This window comes from Gnatocerus cornutus, chromosome 1 (genome assembly GCF_029298725.1).
Source record: "Gnatocerus cornutus isolate USDA-ARS CGAHR chromosome 1, icGnaCorn1.1, whole genome shotgun sequence".
Taxonomy (NCBI): domain Eukaryota; kingdom Metazoa; phylum Arthropoda; class Insecta; order Coleoptera; family Tenebrionidae; genus Gnatocerus; species Gnatocerus cornutus.
This window is the reverse complement of record NC_142233.1, coordinates 13,425,845-13,443,406: the sequence shown is the minus strand read 5'-3', so window position 1 is coordinate 13,443,406 and position 17,562 is coordinate 13,425,845. Positions and strand designations below refer to the sequence as shown.

Below are 17,562 nucleotides of genomic sequence, written 5' to 3'. Positions count from 1 at the left end.
AGGAAATCAATCAGCGGAAATCAGTAAGATATTAGATAAAATCATTAAAAAGTAAAGAGAAATCACTTAGACATTAACGGAAATGAGTAGAAAATCAGAATAACTCACTAGAAATTACCAGGAAATTGGAAAATCAATAGAAATATCACTAAGAAATGAAGGGAAATGGACGTTGATGTTCTCTAAATTCTTTAGATTTTTACCAGCTAGCCCAGATCTCTGTAAGCTTTTTCAATTTTACAATCAAATTAAAGCAAATCATGCGAAATTACGTGGAAATCACTAGAAAATCAGAGAAAATCAGGGCAAATCAATAGGAAATCAGAACAAATAACGCGAAATCACTAGGAAATCAGGACAATTCAGTGGGGAATCAGATGAAAATACTGGAAAAACATAGGAAGATTTCTAAAGCAATGAAATTTGCTGCACTTATTGTCTTAAATGCACTAATTAAGTGTGCCAAATTGTAGAATTTTAGAGCAAGAATAATAAATTTTCGTTTTTCTAGTAATTTCAAAATTCCAGTTTTTCTTATAAATTCCACAACTTTGACAATAGTGCCGCTAAAGCAGTGAAATTTAGTTCACTAATTGCCCTAAAAGTACCAATTGAGTGTGCCAAATTGTAGAATTTTAGAACAAGAGTAACAAATTTTAGAATTTTTCGTTTTTTTAGTCATCTCAAAGTTCAAGTTTTTCTTTTAAATTCCACAATCGTGACAATTTGACCGCTAAAGCAATGAAATTTGCTGCACTTATTGTCTTAAATGCACTAATTAAGTGTGGCAAACTGTAGAATTTTAGAGCAAGAATAACAAATTTTAGGGTTTTTCGTTTTTCTAGTAATTTCAAAATTCCAGTTTTTCTTCTAAATTCCACAACTTTGACAATAGTTCCGCTAAAGCAGTGAAATTTAGTTCACTAATTGCCCTAAAGGTACCAATTGAGTGTGCCAAATTGTAGAATTTTAGAACAAGAGTAACAAATTTTAGAATTTTTCGTTTTTCCAGTCAACTCAAATTTTTCGTTTTTTGTATTCTTTTTGGACCTTTTTAAATCTTCCTCTTAATTTTGTTTCTGATTCATCTTCTTAATATTTTTCAGGTCCCTGAAATTTTCCAAATCCTTTAGATTTTATGCCAGCTCGCCCAGATACTCTGTAGGTTTTTTAAATTAAATTTTCTTATTTTCTTTTGAGTCCTTTGATTGGTTATTAGAAGAAATATATAGAAAATCAGATGAAATCACTAGAATATCAATCAGAGGAAAATCATTAAGAAATTAGATAAAATCACTAAAAAGACAAGAGAAATCACTTAGACATCAACGGAAATCAGTAGAAAATCAGAATAAATCATTAGAAATTACAAGGAAATTAGAAAATCAATACAAATATCATTAAGAAATAATAGAAAATGGACATTGATGTTTTCCAAATTCTTTAGATTTTTCACGAACACCAGATGCTCTGTAAGCTTTTTAAATTTTAGTCAGAGCAAATCATGCGAAATCACTTGGAATCAGGGCAAATCAATAGGAAATCGGAGCAAATCACGCGAAATCACTAGGAAATCAATACAAAATTAGAGGAAATCAATATGAAATCAGGGCAGTTCAGTGGGGAATCAGATGAAATTACTGTAGAAACAGATGAATATTTATTTGGAAATCAATAAAAAGTCAGAGAAATTAATTAAGAAATCAAGGGAAATCACTAAGAAATCATTAGTAAATCAGGGGAAATGAGATGAAATCACTGAGATGTCAAAGGAAATGAGGAGGAAATCATAGTAAAACACAAGGAATTCAGAGTAAATCATGCGAAATCACCATAAAGTCGGGGGAAATCACTAGAAAAACAGAAAAAATCACCAAGAAATCAGAGCAAATCACACAAAATCACAATGAAATCAAGAAAAAAAAATAAAACCACCAAAACTCACCGGAAATCACTATAAAATTTGAGAGAAATGACTAGAAAATCAGAAAAAATCAGTAGGAAAACAGATGAAATCAATCATGTGAAATGAAAGAGTTGCTAACATTTTAAAAACTTTATTCATGATGTAAATTCAATCGCGATACACAAAGAAATAAACGAAATTCTATCACAATTTCGACTTGCGTCTTAATGCGAAGGTTGTACTGTTGCGAACAAGAAATTCCAAACACAATGTTCAAATTAGTTTGCTCGTTCTTGTCTCTTTTCTGCTGGAATTAATTTGAGTATTTTCAGCACTATTGTACAACCTCGATTTCTTAAAGTTTCCTTTGGAATAATATAAATTATATAATAAATAAACGTTATAACTTATAAGGGTTGATTTTGCATGTCTTTAGGTTGTCATGTTAATTGTAGAGAGATATTTTAGTGTAATTTCCGTTTCTACCGCGTTCTAGATCTGCGAAACTCGTAAAAATACCAACCAGGCAAGAATTTTATTGCACGAAATGTCCAAAAGCTAACATAACAAGAGAATTTCACCGACAGGAACTGAAAACCTAACTCGAAGTCGAAGCGCGATCAACATCCTGCTGCTGGTTAAGAAAAGCAACATTGCTGGATTTCAACCGCGCGGCTGCAGCGACCGCCGGCAAAGGAGACATGCAAGGAGTAGAACAAAGACTATTGCTCAGATCACACTGGTCCAACATCTGCAAGAGTTCTTCCGGCGATGGACCCCCATTGGTCTTATCCGCTGAAAACCCCAAATTAGAGTCTCGTGGCGCAACAACAATCTCACCTAAATCAGTCTTGTAAGATAAATCCAGAGCCGTGGTCAAATCCCACATTTGAATCGACCCATTCGAATGCCCCGTGAAAATAAATCTCCTGGGTCTCGACCCCATCCTGCTGGAGCCCTCGCATTCGTGCACGCAGAACGCACTAACGGTGCTACCATCCACGGCTTTGATCACGCAGACGCGTTTCCCGTTGCTCGCTAAACGGACGAAGAGCTGGTCAGCGTCCGGTACCACCTTCTGGACGAAGACTTGCTCGTCGTCTTGCTCGCCGAACGGCCCGCAGTCGTTGGACGTGGCGTGGCTGATCGACGGCTCCACCGCCTCCAAAGAGACGATTTTGAAGGAGGCTTCGGGGGTGGAGCCCGGCTGCGTCGACAACATCCCTCGGAATCGCGTGACGCGCCAACTTCGGACGTGGTTGTACTCGCAGCACACGGAAACTAAATATTTTTCGGATAAAGTGACCTAAAATCAAAGGTTACTAGAGGCTAAAGTAAAATTTTCGTTACTTTAGTGACGGGGCTCTGGTGGACGGTGAAGGTTTGGAAGAGCTGCGGGCCGTGGCCGACAGTTTCCGGGTGTTGGACGATCACCTGGACCGAACCGGAAGTGGTGCCGTAGGCGATTTCAATCCAGTTGCCACACAAATCTGCGAAAGACCTCGTTTAGATTGGATTCTATCGAGTCGAATCTACACACCACAGAAGCACAATATGCGGAACGGAAAAAGACAAAAATGCAAAAGAAAATGAGAAAAAAATGCGAAAAAAAAACAAGAACACACTCTAGTTTTTGTAGTATTGGTAGCTTGGTGTCCTTGTGTTGACATACCAGCAAACCAATGAATGCAAAATTGAACTGTGCACAAATTAAATGTTTATTTCTGTCCTTTGAAGCCTTACATTTTACATGAAACATTTAAGTTTTTTCTCACCAAAACCGTAAATACAAACAAGGGATTCCCGTAAAATGTAAAGCCGAGTTTCAATCAAGTCCAATGTACAAGACTGTAGAACTAAATGAACCAACGTGTAAGCTTCAAAATAGTGGCATACCTTCCCGACCTCTCTCTGACGCTGGGATGAAACACAAGGCCTAAGTTACAGGGAAATGACAAAAAGGGCAGCAAAAACCGCATTTCCACGCGGTCTCTGTTGCGATAAATTAAAGTAAAGCTAGTTTACAAAAATGTGAATAAATAAGTCACAAAAATGTGCAATTTAATGGAAAAACACCCAAAACTACTTACTTGTTTTCGGCGTGAGATAGACCGATATGGCTGTCACTGGATCATTATTAGGATCTCGGTACAACTCCGTCACCAGCAAGTCGTTGTCTTTCATCCTCAAAGGAAACTTCTGCATGTCTACAAAACGACAACTTTAGTCCAAGCAAAATAAACGAGAATCGCGGAATATTTTTTGTGTGGATCTTCATTTTATTGTTCTAAACAAGTCAAAAGTCCCCATCGATAGGTGTGGTACTAAAAAAATTAAGCCCTGGTAAATGTCAAAGAAAACAATTCTTTGCATATCTCGTCACGTGTGCCTTATCAAATTTGCAACAAAAAAAAACTTTATATTTTTCACAGGTTTAACCGAATACAATTGAAGTGGGTTGAATTTAGATAATAATTTAGTTGAAATTTTGGTATTTTTGCGAGAGGCTCGATAAAGAAAAGGTTCAGTTGTTTTTTGTAAAGAAAATGTTGAGCCAATCAAAGAAGTTGTGCTTCAAAGAAAGAAATAATATTATCAAAAAAAAAGATCTAAAGGAAAACAATTTTTGAAAAAATAATGTCAAATTTGCAGTTTTATTGTTATGGTAATACAAGTCAGATTGTTATTTATGTGCTGCTTATTATCTGTATCAAAATTCAAAATTCTACAGTACAAGAAATTAAAAAGTTTTATTTTTACAATGACCTAAAATTTCGCAAAATTGCCAAATAAACTCTGTTAATCCAGTAGTTTTATCGCAATAGCGATTTTGAATTTTGACAGTTTATTTTGTATTGTGTTTATTGTCTCTACCAAATTGCAAAATTTTATAGCCCAATAGACAGATTTTAGATATTTTTATTTTTAGAATGAGGCAAAATTTTAAAAAATTTTCAACGAAGCCTGTCAATCTGGTAATTTTTTCGCAATCGTAATGAAATTTTGACAGTTTATTTTCCTTAAAGTGCTTATTGTCTGTACCAAATTACAAAATATTAAAGACTAAGAAAAAGATTAAAAAAAAAATTTCAATAACAGCCTGTCAATCTGGTAGTTTATTGCAATCGTAACACAATTTTTACAGTTTATTGTTTTTGAGGTACTTATTGTCTATACCAAATTACAAAATGTTAGCGCCCAAAAGACAGATTTTAGAAATTTTTATTTTTACAATGAGTCAAAATTTTAGGAAACTTCCAACAAAAGTCTGTCAATCTAGTAATCTTTTCGCAATTGTAATAAAATTTTGACAGTTTATTGTCTCAGAAATGCTATATACTAAATTGCAAAATTTTAGAGACCAAGAGAAAGATTTTAGAAATTTTTCTGTTTAGAATCAGCCAAAATTTAGCAAAATTTTAAAACAAAGCCTGTCAATACGGTAATTTTATCCCAATCGTAATTTGTTTGTTGTCCCTGAGGTACTTATTCTATGCACCAAATTACAAAATGTTAGAACCTAACAGAGATTTTACAAATTTTAATTTTTAGAATAGTCAAAATTTTAGAAAATTTCTAACGAAAGCCTGTCAATCTAGTAATTTTATTAAAATCGTAATAAAATTTTGACAGTTTATTGTTTTTGAGGTGCTTATTGTCTGTACCAAATTTCAAAATTTTAGCGCCCAAGAGAGAGACTTCGTTTCAGGAGAGTCGTAAATTGTCTAGTTGATTCACAGTCCAACAAAATTTAGCCTTTTCAATTTTTTCTAAAGAAGTCGCAACAGTTCTTCATAATTTAGACCTTATTGTGTAAGAATCCGTCGACAGATTTATCTTATCAGCTCTAGTTTTTTTTTAATTTAAATTGTTTTTCCAAATTTTGAAAGCGATTTTGGCAACAAAAAAAGGAAAATCAGAAGTCAAACTGTCCAATTTAATCAATTTAAGTGTAAATTTACGTTTTTCATCGATCTATTTCCGGTGTTTAGTCTTAAATCATAAAATTTTACATGTTTCTTGAGACCAATTTTTGCCCGTTTTCATTTAATGGCATTGTTTGTAAAGTAACATCGATTTTGAATGAATTTAAGGACTTTTTAAAAAAAAACTTCAGAAATACAGTATTTTTTTACACCTGGTTTAGCCTAAAATTTGACATTAAACTAGCTATTTTTTTTTTTTAAACTAGAGCTGATCTTAAAAAACCGATTACTGTTTCGTAATCAGAACTCTCTGAATATCCAGAAACTCCTTCAACATTTTTGGAAAAAAATACTGTTGCACAGTGTTATATTTTACTTCTGGAAAAATGTGATTTGTATTTTGTTTCCCGGAAAATGTGGAATTCCAGAACATTCTGGCCCGATTATCCGATGTTTTGTCCCAATAAAGAGGAGAAAGTTTACTTATATTAGGTTCCGTCTTTTATAAAGTGTCCCAATAAAGCGGTTGTTCCAATTATCCGGAGGCCCAATTAAGTGGAGTCTACTGTAATTTTATTCCATATCTCTGACCGGAAGCAAAATATTGAAAAGAATCGTAGGCTCAGTTTACAACTTACAGTAAGCGTAGTGGTTTTAAAAAGATGCACTATATGGCCTTCTATGATTGTGCCAAAATTCAAATTCAAATTTGATAATAAGTACAAATTTCATAAGTATTTTTGTCATGGGATTTCGTGCAGATTTCTACTGATTTCTTGCATTCAGCCGTTGAATCTTGATAAAAATTGGTGGTTTTGTAGATTTCGAGCTCTTCTTTGCGAATTCAAGCCAGAAAACGGCGAGAATCAGCGAGAAATCATTGTTTAGCATCGAAATAACCGGATCTCTCTAAGAATTTTGATGATTTCGATCATATTTCAGCTGTTTTCTTGCAATTCGGCCGTTGAATCTTGATAAAAATTGGTGGTTTTGTAGATTTCGAGACCTTCTTTGCTAATCCAAGCCAGAAAACGGCTAGAATCAGCGAGAAATCGTCGTTTAGCATCAACATAAGCGGATTTTTCTAAGAATTTTGATGATTTCGTGCATATTTCAACTGTTTTCTTGCAATTCAGCCGTTGAATCTTGACAAAAATTAGTGGTTTTGTAGATTTCGAGCTCTTCTTTGCTAGTCCAACCCAGAAAACGGCGAGAATCAGCGAGAAATGATTGTTTAGCATCGAAATAACCGGATTTCTCTAAGAATTTTGATGATTTCGTGTAGATTTCTGCTGATTTCTTGCAATTCAGCCGTTGAATCTTGATAAAAATTGGTGGTTTTGTAAACTTCGAGCTCTTCTTTGCTAATCCAAGCCAGAAAACGGCGAGAATCAGCGAGAAATCATTGTTTAGCATCGAAATAACCGGATTTTTCTAAGAATTTTGATGATTTCGTGCATATTTCAACTGTTTTCTTGCAATTCAGCCGTTGAATCTTGATAAAAATTAGTAGTTTTGTAGATTTCGAGCTCTTCTTTGCGAATCCAAGCCAGAAAACGGCGAGAATCAGCGAGAAAACGGCGAGAATCAGCGAGAAATCGTCGTTTAGCATCGAAATAAGCGGATTTCTCTAAGAATTTTGATGATTTCGTGCATATTTTAGCTGTTTTCTTGCAATTCAGCCGTTAAATCTTGATAAAAATTAGTGGTTTTGTAGATTTCGAGCTCTTTTTTGCGAATCCAAGCCAGAAAACGGCGAGAATCAGCGAGAAATCATTATTTAGCATCAAAATAACCGAATTTTTCTAAGAATTTTGATGAATTCGTGCATATTTCAGCTGTTTTCTTGCAATTCAGCCGTTGAATCTTGATAAAAATTAGTGGTTTTGTAGATTTCGAGCTCTTCTTTGCGAATCCAAGCCAGAAAACGGCGAGAATCAGCGAGAAATCGTCGTTTAGCATCGAAATAAGCGGATTTCTCTAAGAATTTTGACAAGACATCTGCAAATATTTGTTGACATTTTCCACCGCCTAACTTTTTTAGCAGACTTTTGACATTTTGTTTGAAACAATAAAATGAACGTCCATACAAAAAATCAGCCTTATAAGAATTATTCTGAGCTTTTCAAATTTTTGTGTCTATTTTGCCTAGACTACTTCACCGCAATTTCGTCGAAATTCTCCACCTACCTATATAATAAATGCATCCGTTGTTGCACCCTAAAAGAAGAATGGAGCCCGCGGTGTCAAACGACGCAATCGGCATGACATCCTGCGTCTGCCAGTGTTGCGTCATCGCGTGCCAAACGCCTAATTTTCCAGAAGGAGACAAAGCGACCAGTTGGCTGCCGATGAAGAACAAATATTCCACGCGGACGTGCAAATTGAATATTCCTGGAAGTGAGATTGAAGGCTTATTTGAAGATAAATTAAGAGGGTTGGTACCTATGTTGGTTTTTTCGCCGCTGTCGGAAATCCCCCAAAGTCGCACTTGGCTGCCGTACGAAATCGCAACCATTTTGGAATTCTCTCCGGTGCCCATTTTGGCGTTGACTGCGATGCGCTCGATGCATTGTTCGATGTGGGGGCTAGTGAAGATTTGCTGCCAGCCGCTGGAGTCTTTTAATCTGGAGAGAAAGGTTGCAATTTAGGTTTTTTCTAAAAATTCATCGTTTTATATGGTAAATCGAATCGATAAGATAAGGGGGCTAAGAAAAACACAAAAAAAGAAGATAATAAAGAAAAAAAATAAGAACCGAAAGAAAGACGCTTAGAGAAAAACAGAAAAAGAAAGAGTACAAAATTGACAGTAAGGATAAAGAAAAAAGTCGACCAGAACCGAAGAAAATGAAAAAAGTATTAATAAAACTTGAAACAAAAATGTGAAAAGAATAATAGCTAAAACAGAAGAAAAAGAAATGTGTTCACAAAGCTAGCTATAAGATGACAATAACAAAATCCGATGAATAAACCAAGAAAAAGAATGCGAAAAATGCGAAATTTATAAATAAAAATAAGAAGAGAGGCTCTAGAGAACCAAAATCTGAAAACAATGTTCGCTAAAACTGAAAAGGAGGGGAAGTCAGAAGGAAATCAGGGGAAATCATCAGAAAGTAGATGAAATCAGTACGAAATCAAGATGAATTAGCAGGAAATCAGACGAAATCAATACAAAATTAAGGGAAATTACTAGGAAATCGGGCGAAATAACTAAAAAATTATGGATAATCAATAAAAAAGTCACTTAAAATTACTAAGAAATAAGGGAAATCAGAGTAATTTATTAGAAAATCAGAAGACATCAATAGGAAATCAGAGGAAACAGGACAAATCAGTAGGAAATCAATAGAATATCCGAGCAAATCAAGCAAAATCAATAAGAAATTAGGGTAAATTAAAAGAAAATTGCCAAAATTTAACGAAGAAACAATGGGGGTAAATCACTATAAATCATTACGAAATCATAAGAAATCACAGTCAGAGGAAATGAGTTGGAAATCAGATGAAATCACTTGAAAATTATAGAAAATCCGAGTAAATCACGCGAAATAACCAGAAACTCAGAGGAAAAGAATAAAAAATCAGATAAAATCACCTGGAGCTCATATGAAATCACTAGAAAATCAGAGTTAATCACGCGAAATCATTAGGAAATCAAAGGAAATCACTAAGAAGTCAGTAAAAATGAGTAGGAAATGAGACGAAAAACTAGAAAATCAGAGCAAATCATGCGAAATCAATAAGAAATCACAGGAAATCAGAGGAACTCATTTGTAAATCAGTGGAAATCGCTAAAAACTTACGAAAAAGAGTTGGAAATCAGAGCAAAACACGCAAAATCACTATAAAATCGGGGAAAAATATTGTAAAATCGAGACAAATCACGACGAAATCAGAGAAAAAACACTTTCAAATCAAGAAAAATCACTAAGAAATCAGATAAAATCACTAGGACTCGTGAGAAATCACTATAAAATCGGAGAACATTACTATGAAATTGAGGAAAATCACTACAAAGTCGGAAGAAATTACTAAGTCAGAGAAAACGGGTAGGAAATCATTAAGAAATCAGAGCAAATCACGCGAAATCATTAGAAAGTCAGAGGAAATAAGTACAAAACCATATGAAACAACCAGGAACTCAGATGAAATCATAGCAAATCACGCGATTTCACTAGGAAATCCGAAGAAATCAGTAGGAAAACAGATGAAATCACTAGGAAATCACAGCAATCACGCAAAATCACTATAAAATCCGTGGAAATTACTATAAAATCAAGGCAAATTACTAAAAAATCTGACGAAATCAGGAGGAATTCATAATCAAGAAAAATTACCAATAAAATCACTAGAACTCACAAGAAATCACTATAAAATCGGAGAAAATCAATATGAAACAGGAAAATCTAACCTAATCTAATCACTAAGACAGAGGAAATCAGTAGGAAATCGGAGCAAATCACGCGAAATCACTAGAAAGTCAAGGGAAATGAGTAGAAAATCATATGAAATCACCAGGAACTCGTAGCAAATCACGCAAAGTCTTTAGAAAATCCATAGAAATCACTAGGAAAATCAGTAAAAAATCAGGGAAAATCAGTAGAAAAAACAAATAAAATCATTGGGATATCAGAGCAAATCACGCGAAATCACTATAAAGTCAGAGAAAATAAGTACAAAACTATATGAAATAACCAAGAACTCAAACAAAATCACTAGGAAATCATAGCAAATCACGCGATTTCACTAGGAAATCTGAAGAAGTCGGTAGGAAAACAGATGAAATCACTAGGAAATCACAGCAATCAAGCAAAATCACTATAAAATCCGGGGAAATTACTGTAAAATTGAGGCAAATCACTACAAAATCTGACGAAATCAGGAGGAAATCATAATCAAGAAAAATTCAAATCAGATAAAATCACTAGAACTCGCGAGAAATCACTATAGAATCGGAGAAAATCAATATGAAACAGGAAAATGTAATCTAATCTATTCACTAAGACAGAGGAAATCAGAGAAAATCACGCGAAATCACTACAAAGTCAACGCAAAGTCGCGAAGTCTGTAGAAAATCCGTAGAAATCACTAGTAAAATTAGTAAAAAATCAGGAAAAATCAGTAGGAAAACAGATGAAATCACTGGGATACCAGTAACAAATCGGGGGGAAATCAGCAGAAAAACAAATGAAATCCTTGGGAAATCACGCGAAATCATTAGAAAATCAGAGGAAATCCCAAGAAGTTAAAGGAAAAGAGCAGGAAATCAGATGAAAGAATTACAATATGATATGAACTCAGGCAAAATCACTGCACTGGAAAATCAGGAAAAACCTCTACAAAATATAAGAAATATGACAAAATCAGGGGAAATCTGCAGGAAATCACTAAGAAATCACGGGAAATAAGTGAGAAATCAGGAAAAGTCACGCGAAATCACTAGGAAAGTATTAAACAATCAAGAAAAAGCACTAAAACCCACTGAAAATCACTAGAAAATCAGAGGAAATCATTAAGAAATCAGAAAAAATCATTACGAAATCTCGAGATATCACTAGAAATTTGAGTAAAATAAACTAAGAGATCTGGTAAATGTCAAGAGTGCAAAGGTAAAAATAAACACGCATAAAAATGAAATCAAAATAACGAATTGAAAATGCAGGACTTAATGAAGAAACTAGTATATAAATAAAAAAAAATGCAGGGCCGTATTTAACATTTTTTCTTTAGCAATTTTACATGCTTTGAATTGAATGAATTTTTAGGGTGTTGGCCATTCCATTCTATCTGTTTCAGATTTCATCTAATCTTATTTTCTACAAATACTAAATACGAGGAAATCTTATCTACAATAAATACAAAATACAATTTCTCTTCAATATAGAAATTGCCATCATATTTTGATAGACCCCTCCACGCCCATTGAATCTACCCCTTTTTAACTTACCTATAACTAACAATAAAATGCGCGTAACCAACGACAATCCAATTATGATGAGCTTTAATCAACTGAACTCTGAGAGGATCAGCCCAACTTGACCCTAAAACAAATCAATAGTAGTACCTCTGCATAAAACCCCCTTTCTTTACCTGGATTACCAAAAACAAGTCCAATATCATTTCTAAACAATTTATTTAAATCAGCCGAAGAATTCCTCGCATGCCTTAAATCCAAAGACGCAGTCCGCGAGTGCCCCCGACTTGAAAGCCCCCGCAAATCTTGCGAACTCCTGCTATAAGTCGCTGACATGCCCAATCTCAGCTCCATGGACGAATTTCGGGAATGACCTGTCGAATTTTAGCAGTTTAGTCTTCTAAATGATTTTATGTAAATTATTATACCTTGAGCGCGGTTGTACGGGGCGGCAATAATCTGATTTGCAGGGATTTGCACAATGTGCGCCTGCCACTGACTGTTTCCATTTTGTGACGTCTCGCCGTCTCCTGTCAGTCCTGCACTGTGGCCCCCATCTGGAACTCGGATACTTGAGCCTGGCCTAACTGAATGAACGGCTGTGGCCTCCACGAAATGGTTCGTCGCGGAAGATGGGGTCTCCTGAACTGGAATATCTAAACAAATCAATGTCGTGCGGGCTAGATTTTGGGGTTGTTTCTACGTACAGGGCGGGGGCAAGTAGCCATAGAAAAGAACATCCCCACAGGTGGACTGGGTCAGCTCCTCGCACAAAATCAACCTCTTCACCAACGGCGCTATATTATAGTACTCAGCTTCATGACGCAACGTCCGCAAATTCGCCCCATGTAAATCGATTTCGCGAGTCCGTAAATAATTTAAAATAATCGAGAAAATCTCCGGGTCGCGGTCGATGAAAATCGCCCCATTTTCATCCCGCAGACTGGAAATCCTCCCACTTAACAGCGCCGAGAAAAACGTGTCGGGGATCACAGTCAGAGTCTGTTTTGACGTGGAAAATCTAGAAAACAACAATGACTTCCGTTCGAAAAAGAGTCCAATAATTACCTTTTTCCGCCGACATTCAGGTGGATAATATCACCCGAATATTGTTGATGCGATCCCATTATTCGGGGCACAAAATCACACGCATAATGAACACGAAAGGTGCGAAACGAAACAAAACTGGAGCCCGAAGGTGTTTTATTTTGACATATTCACACGGGTTACTGACACGAAGACATTTGACATAAATATTGAGTCGGTATTACAGGAATCTACTTTCACTCAAGTTGCAATGGGGCGGTTTTTTACCCTTAAAAAAGCATGGATGCGCTTAATTCATCTCAACCACCATAAAACCTTCAAAACTAAAGTTATAAACACAAATTTTGTGCTCCTACGGTTAAAATTCGATGAAAACCGTGGGTCGGTATTACAGGAATCTTCTTTGCATGACGTCACGTTTTTTCAAATTTGAACTGGTTCAAACTAATTGTTAGAAAATACTTTATTGTACACAAAGTTGCTATAAACTTAAGCATAATAATTGAGGTGAGATTTCGAGGACTTCATTTGGAAATCAGTGGAAATCTCTAAAAACTTACGAAAAAGAGTAGAAAATCAGAGTAAAACACGCAAAATCATTATAAAATCGGGGGAAATGATTATAATATCCAGAAAAATCACTAAGAAATCAGTTAAAATCACTAGGACTCACTATAAAATCGGAGAAAATCACTATGAAATTGAGGAAAATCACTACGAAGTCAAAAGTTAGAGAAAATGGGTAGGAAACTATATAAAATCACTAGGAAATTATAGGAAATCAGAGCAAATTACGGAACATCACTAGAAAGTGAGAGAAAAAGTAGAAAATCGTATGACATAACCAAGAACTCAGGCGAAATCACTAAGAATTCATAGCAAATCAAGTGATTTCACTGGGAAATCGGGAGAAACCAGTAAAAGATCAGGGAATATCAGTAGGAAAATTAAATCAAATCATTAAGATATTATAGGAAATGAAGCAAAAACACTGCACTGGAAAATCAGGCAAAATCACTTCAAAATTCAAGGAAAATCATAAAGAAATACGACAAAATCACTAGAAATTTATAGAAAATTACTAAGAAATAGAGGTAATCACTGCGAAATCAAAGGAAATCACTCGGAAATGACTAAGAAATTAGCGAAAATAACGCCAAATAACTAGAAAATCAGTAGAAAGAACAAAAACCTTACCAAGAAGAGTAGGAAATCAGATAAAATCATGGAGATCAGAGTAAATCACGCGAAATCATTAGAAAATCAAGGGAAATTACTAAGAAGTCAGTTAAAATAAGTAAAAAATCAGATGAAATCACTAGGAAATCAATGTATATCACTAAAAACTCTTGATTAAGAGTAAGAAATCACGACGAAATCAGAGGAAAATCTTTTCAAAATCTAGAAGAATCACTATAAAATCTGGGAAGCTCGCTATGAAATTGAGGAAAGTTACTACAAAATCAGAAGAACTCTCTAAGTCAGAGAAAATGAGTAGGAAATCAGATAAATTCACTAAGAAATTATAGGAAATCTGAGCAAAACACGCAAAATCACTATAAAATCGAGGGAAATTATTCTAAAATCGAGACAAATAACGACAAATTCAGAGGAAAATCACTTCAAAATTAAGAAAAATCTCTAAAAAATAAGATAAAATTACTAGGACTCGTGAGAACTCAGTATAAATTTGAGGAGAACCAATAAAAAATTGAAGAAAATCACTATGAAGTCAGAAAAATTCACTAAGCTAGACAAAATGAGTAGGAAATCAGATAAAATAACTAAGAGAGTATAGGAAATCATTAGGAAATTTAATCATCATTAGTAAAACAGATGAAATCACTGGGAAATCAGAATACATAACGGGAAATCATTAGACAATCAAGGAAGTCAGAGGAAATGAGCAGAAAATCAGATGAAATCATTAAGATATCATAAGAAATGATGCAATATCACTGCACTGGAAAATCACTACAAAATCAAGGAAAATCATAGAGAAATACGACAAAATCATTAGAAATTTATAGGAATAAAGGAAAACACTGCGAAATCAGAGAAAATCACTAGGAAATCAGGAAAAATCGCGAAATCACTAAAAAATGAGTGGAAATGACTAAAAACTTACCAAGAAGAGTAGGAAATCAGTTCAAATCACCGCAAAATTAAAGTAAATGACGGGAAATCATTAGGAAATTTCGGAAAATCACTAAGAAGTCAGTAAAAATGAGTAGGAAATCAGATGAAATAGGCAATAACAAGAATTCATTTGGAAGTCAAAAAATATCAACATAAATAGGAGAAAATCAGAGCAAATCATGCAAAATTACTAGGAAATCAGAGCAAATCAAAAAATCGGGGAAAATTACTATTAAATCGAGCCAAATCACGACTAAATCGGAGAAAAATCACTTCAAAATCCAAAAAAAATCACTGACGAAATCTCTAGAAAGTCAGACAAAATGAGTAGAAAATCATATGAAATAACCAAGAACGCTGATGAAATCACTAGGAAATCATAGTAAATCAGGCGATGCCACTAGGAAATCCAGCGAAATCACTAAGATGTCAGTAAAAAAATCAGGGCATATCAGAAAAAGACAGATGAAATCTCTGGGAAATCAGAGTAAATCACGTGAAATCATTAGAAAATCAGGGGAAATCACAGGAAGAAATCAACTTTGACTCAAGTTGCAGTAGGGCGGTTTTTCACCCTTAAAAAAGCGAGGATGCGCTTAGTTCATCTTATCCACCAAAAAAAGTCCCTATGGTCAAAATTCGATTAAAACCGTGGGTCGGTATTACAGGAATCTTCTTCGCAAGACGTCACGTTTTTTTTCAAATTTAAACTCCGGTTCAAACTAATTGTTAGAATAGTTATTTATTGTACACAAAGTTGCTATAAACCAGTATAAAGTGAAGCATAATAACTGAGGTGAGATTTCGAGGACTTCATTTGGAAATCAGTGGAAATCGCTAAAAATGAGTAGAAAATCAGAGTAAAATACGCAAAATCACTATAAAATCGGGGGAAATGATTATAAAATCCAGATAAATCACAAAGAAATCAGTTAAAATCATTAGGACTCGTGAGGAATCACTATAAAATCGGGGAAAATCACTATGAAATTGAGGAAAATCACTACGAAGTCAGAAGATATCACTAATAAGTTAGAGAAAATGGGTAGGAAACTATATAAAATCACTAGGAAATTATAAGAAATCAGAGCAAATCACGGAACATCACTAGAAAGTGAGAGAAAATAAGTAGAAAATCGTATGACATAACCAAGAACTCAGACGAAATCACTAGAAATTCATAGCAAATCAAGTGATTTCACTAGGAAATCGGGAGAAACCAGGGAATATCAGTAGGAAAATTAAATGAAATCATTAAGATATTATAGGAAATGAAGCAAAAGCACTGCACTGGAAAATCAGGCAAAATCACTTCAAAATCAAGGAAAATCATAAAGAAATACGACAAAATTACTAGAAATTTATAGAAAATTACTAAGAAATAGAGGAAATCACTAGGAAATCACTAAGAAATTAGGAAAAATAACGCCAAATAACTAGAAAATCAGTAGAAAGGACTAAAAACTTACCAAGAAGAGTAGGAAATCAGAGGAAATTATGGAGATCAGAGTAAATCACTCGAAATCATTAGGAAATCACGGTAAATCACTAAGAAGTCAGTTAAAAGAAGTAAAAAATCACATGAAATCACTTTGAAATCAATGTATATCACTAAAAACTCTTAAATAAGAGTAAGAAATTACGACGAAATCAGAGGAAAATCACTTCAAAATCCAGAAAAATCACTAAAAACCAGATAAAATCACTATAAAATCGGGAAAAGTCATTATGAAATTGAGGAAAGTCACTACGAAATCAGAAGAAATCACTAAGTCAGAAAAAATGGGTAAAAAAATTAGATGAAATTACTAAGAAATTATAGGAAATCATTAGGAAATCAGAACAAATCACGCGAAATCACTAGAAAGTCAGAGGAAATAAGTAGAAAAATCATATGACATAACCAAAAACATAACAAAATCACTAGGAATTCATAGCAAATCACGTGATTTCACTAGGAAATTCGAAGAAATCAGTAAAAAATCAGAGAAAATCATTGGGAACACAGATGAAATCAGAAGTCAGGGGAAATGAGCTGGAAATCAATTGACATCATTAAGATATCATAGGAGATGAGCAAAAATCACTGCACTGGAAAATCAGGGAAAATCATTTAAACATCAAGCAAAATCATAAATAAATACGACAAAATCTCTAGAAATTTACAAAAAATTATTAAGAAATACAGGAAATCACTAAGAAATCAAAAAAAAATCGTGCAAAATCACTAGAAAATCAGTGGAAATGACTTAAAACTTACCAAGAAGAGTAGGAAATTTGATGAAATCACCGGTGAATCAGATTAAATCACGCGAAATCATTAGGAAATCAAAGAAAATCTCTAAGAAGTCAGTAAAAATGTGTAGGAAACCAGATGAAATCACTAGGAAATCAGAACAAATCACGCGAAATCAGGGGAAATCAATAGGAAATTAGGGCAAATCAGTAGAAAATCAGAATAAATCATTGGGGAATTAAAAAATCACCACGAAATCAGAGGAAACCATGGCAAATCAAAATCAAAACAAATAAAATCACTAGGAAGTCAGTGGAAATCACATGAAAATAAAGACAATAAGAGGAATTCAGGGAATATCAAGATAAATAGGTGGTAATCACTAGGAAATCAG

The 17,562-nt window shown here is 34.3% G+C and overlaps 1 protein-coding gene across 3 annotated transcripts; it reads right to left on the bottom strand.

Moving 5' to 3' along the window:
* Positions 1–2,041: 2,041 nt before the first annotated feature.
* LOC148180403 (BTB/POZ domain-containing protein KCTD3) lies at positions 2,042–13,009 on the bottom strand. 3 transcript variants are annotated; one of them, XM_088045517.1, is made up of 12 exons: positions 12,815–13,009; positions 12,454–12,767; positions 12,175–12,402; positions 11,923–12,120; positions 11,780–11,873; positions 8,278–8,459; positions 8,023–8,226; positions 3,997–4,113; positions 3,803–3,823; positions 3,257–3,396; positions 2,747–3,212; positions 2,042–2,701 (listed from the first exon to the last, which is right to left on the bottom strand). In XM_088045517.1, the coding sequence occupies exons 1-12, from the start codon at positions 12,871–12,873 to the stop codon at positions 2,505–2,507; spliced, it is 2,220 nt and encodes a 739-aa protein (XP_087901643.1). In that variant the 5' UTR covers positions 12,874–13,009; the 3' UTR covers positions 2,042–2,504. The 3 variants fall into 3 exon arrangements, with proteins under 3 accessions (XP_087901643.1, XP_087901651.1, XP_087901659.1); XM_088045525.1 differs by having other exon boundaries at positions 11,932–12,120; XM_088045533.1 differs by lacking the exon at positions 3,803–3,823.
* Between the last annotated feature and the right edge of the window lie 4,553 nt (positions 13,010–17,562).

Excerpts from the sequence above, each read along its gene's own strand:
- LOC148180403 (XM_088045517.1), bottom strand. The coding sequence starts at position 12,873 with ATGGGATCGCATCAACAATATTCGGGTGATATTATCCACCTGAATGTC. Across the intron at positions 12,768-12,814 it reads CTGAATGTCGGCGGAAAAAG|ATTTTCCACGTCAAAACAGA; the intron begins GTAATTATTGGA and ends GTTGTTTTCTAG. Across the intron at positions 12,403-12,453 it reads TGGCTACTTGCCCCCGCCCT|ATATTCCAGTTCAGGAGACC; the intron begins GTACGTAGAAAC and ends TGATTTGTTTAG.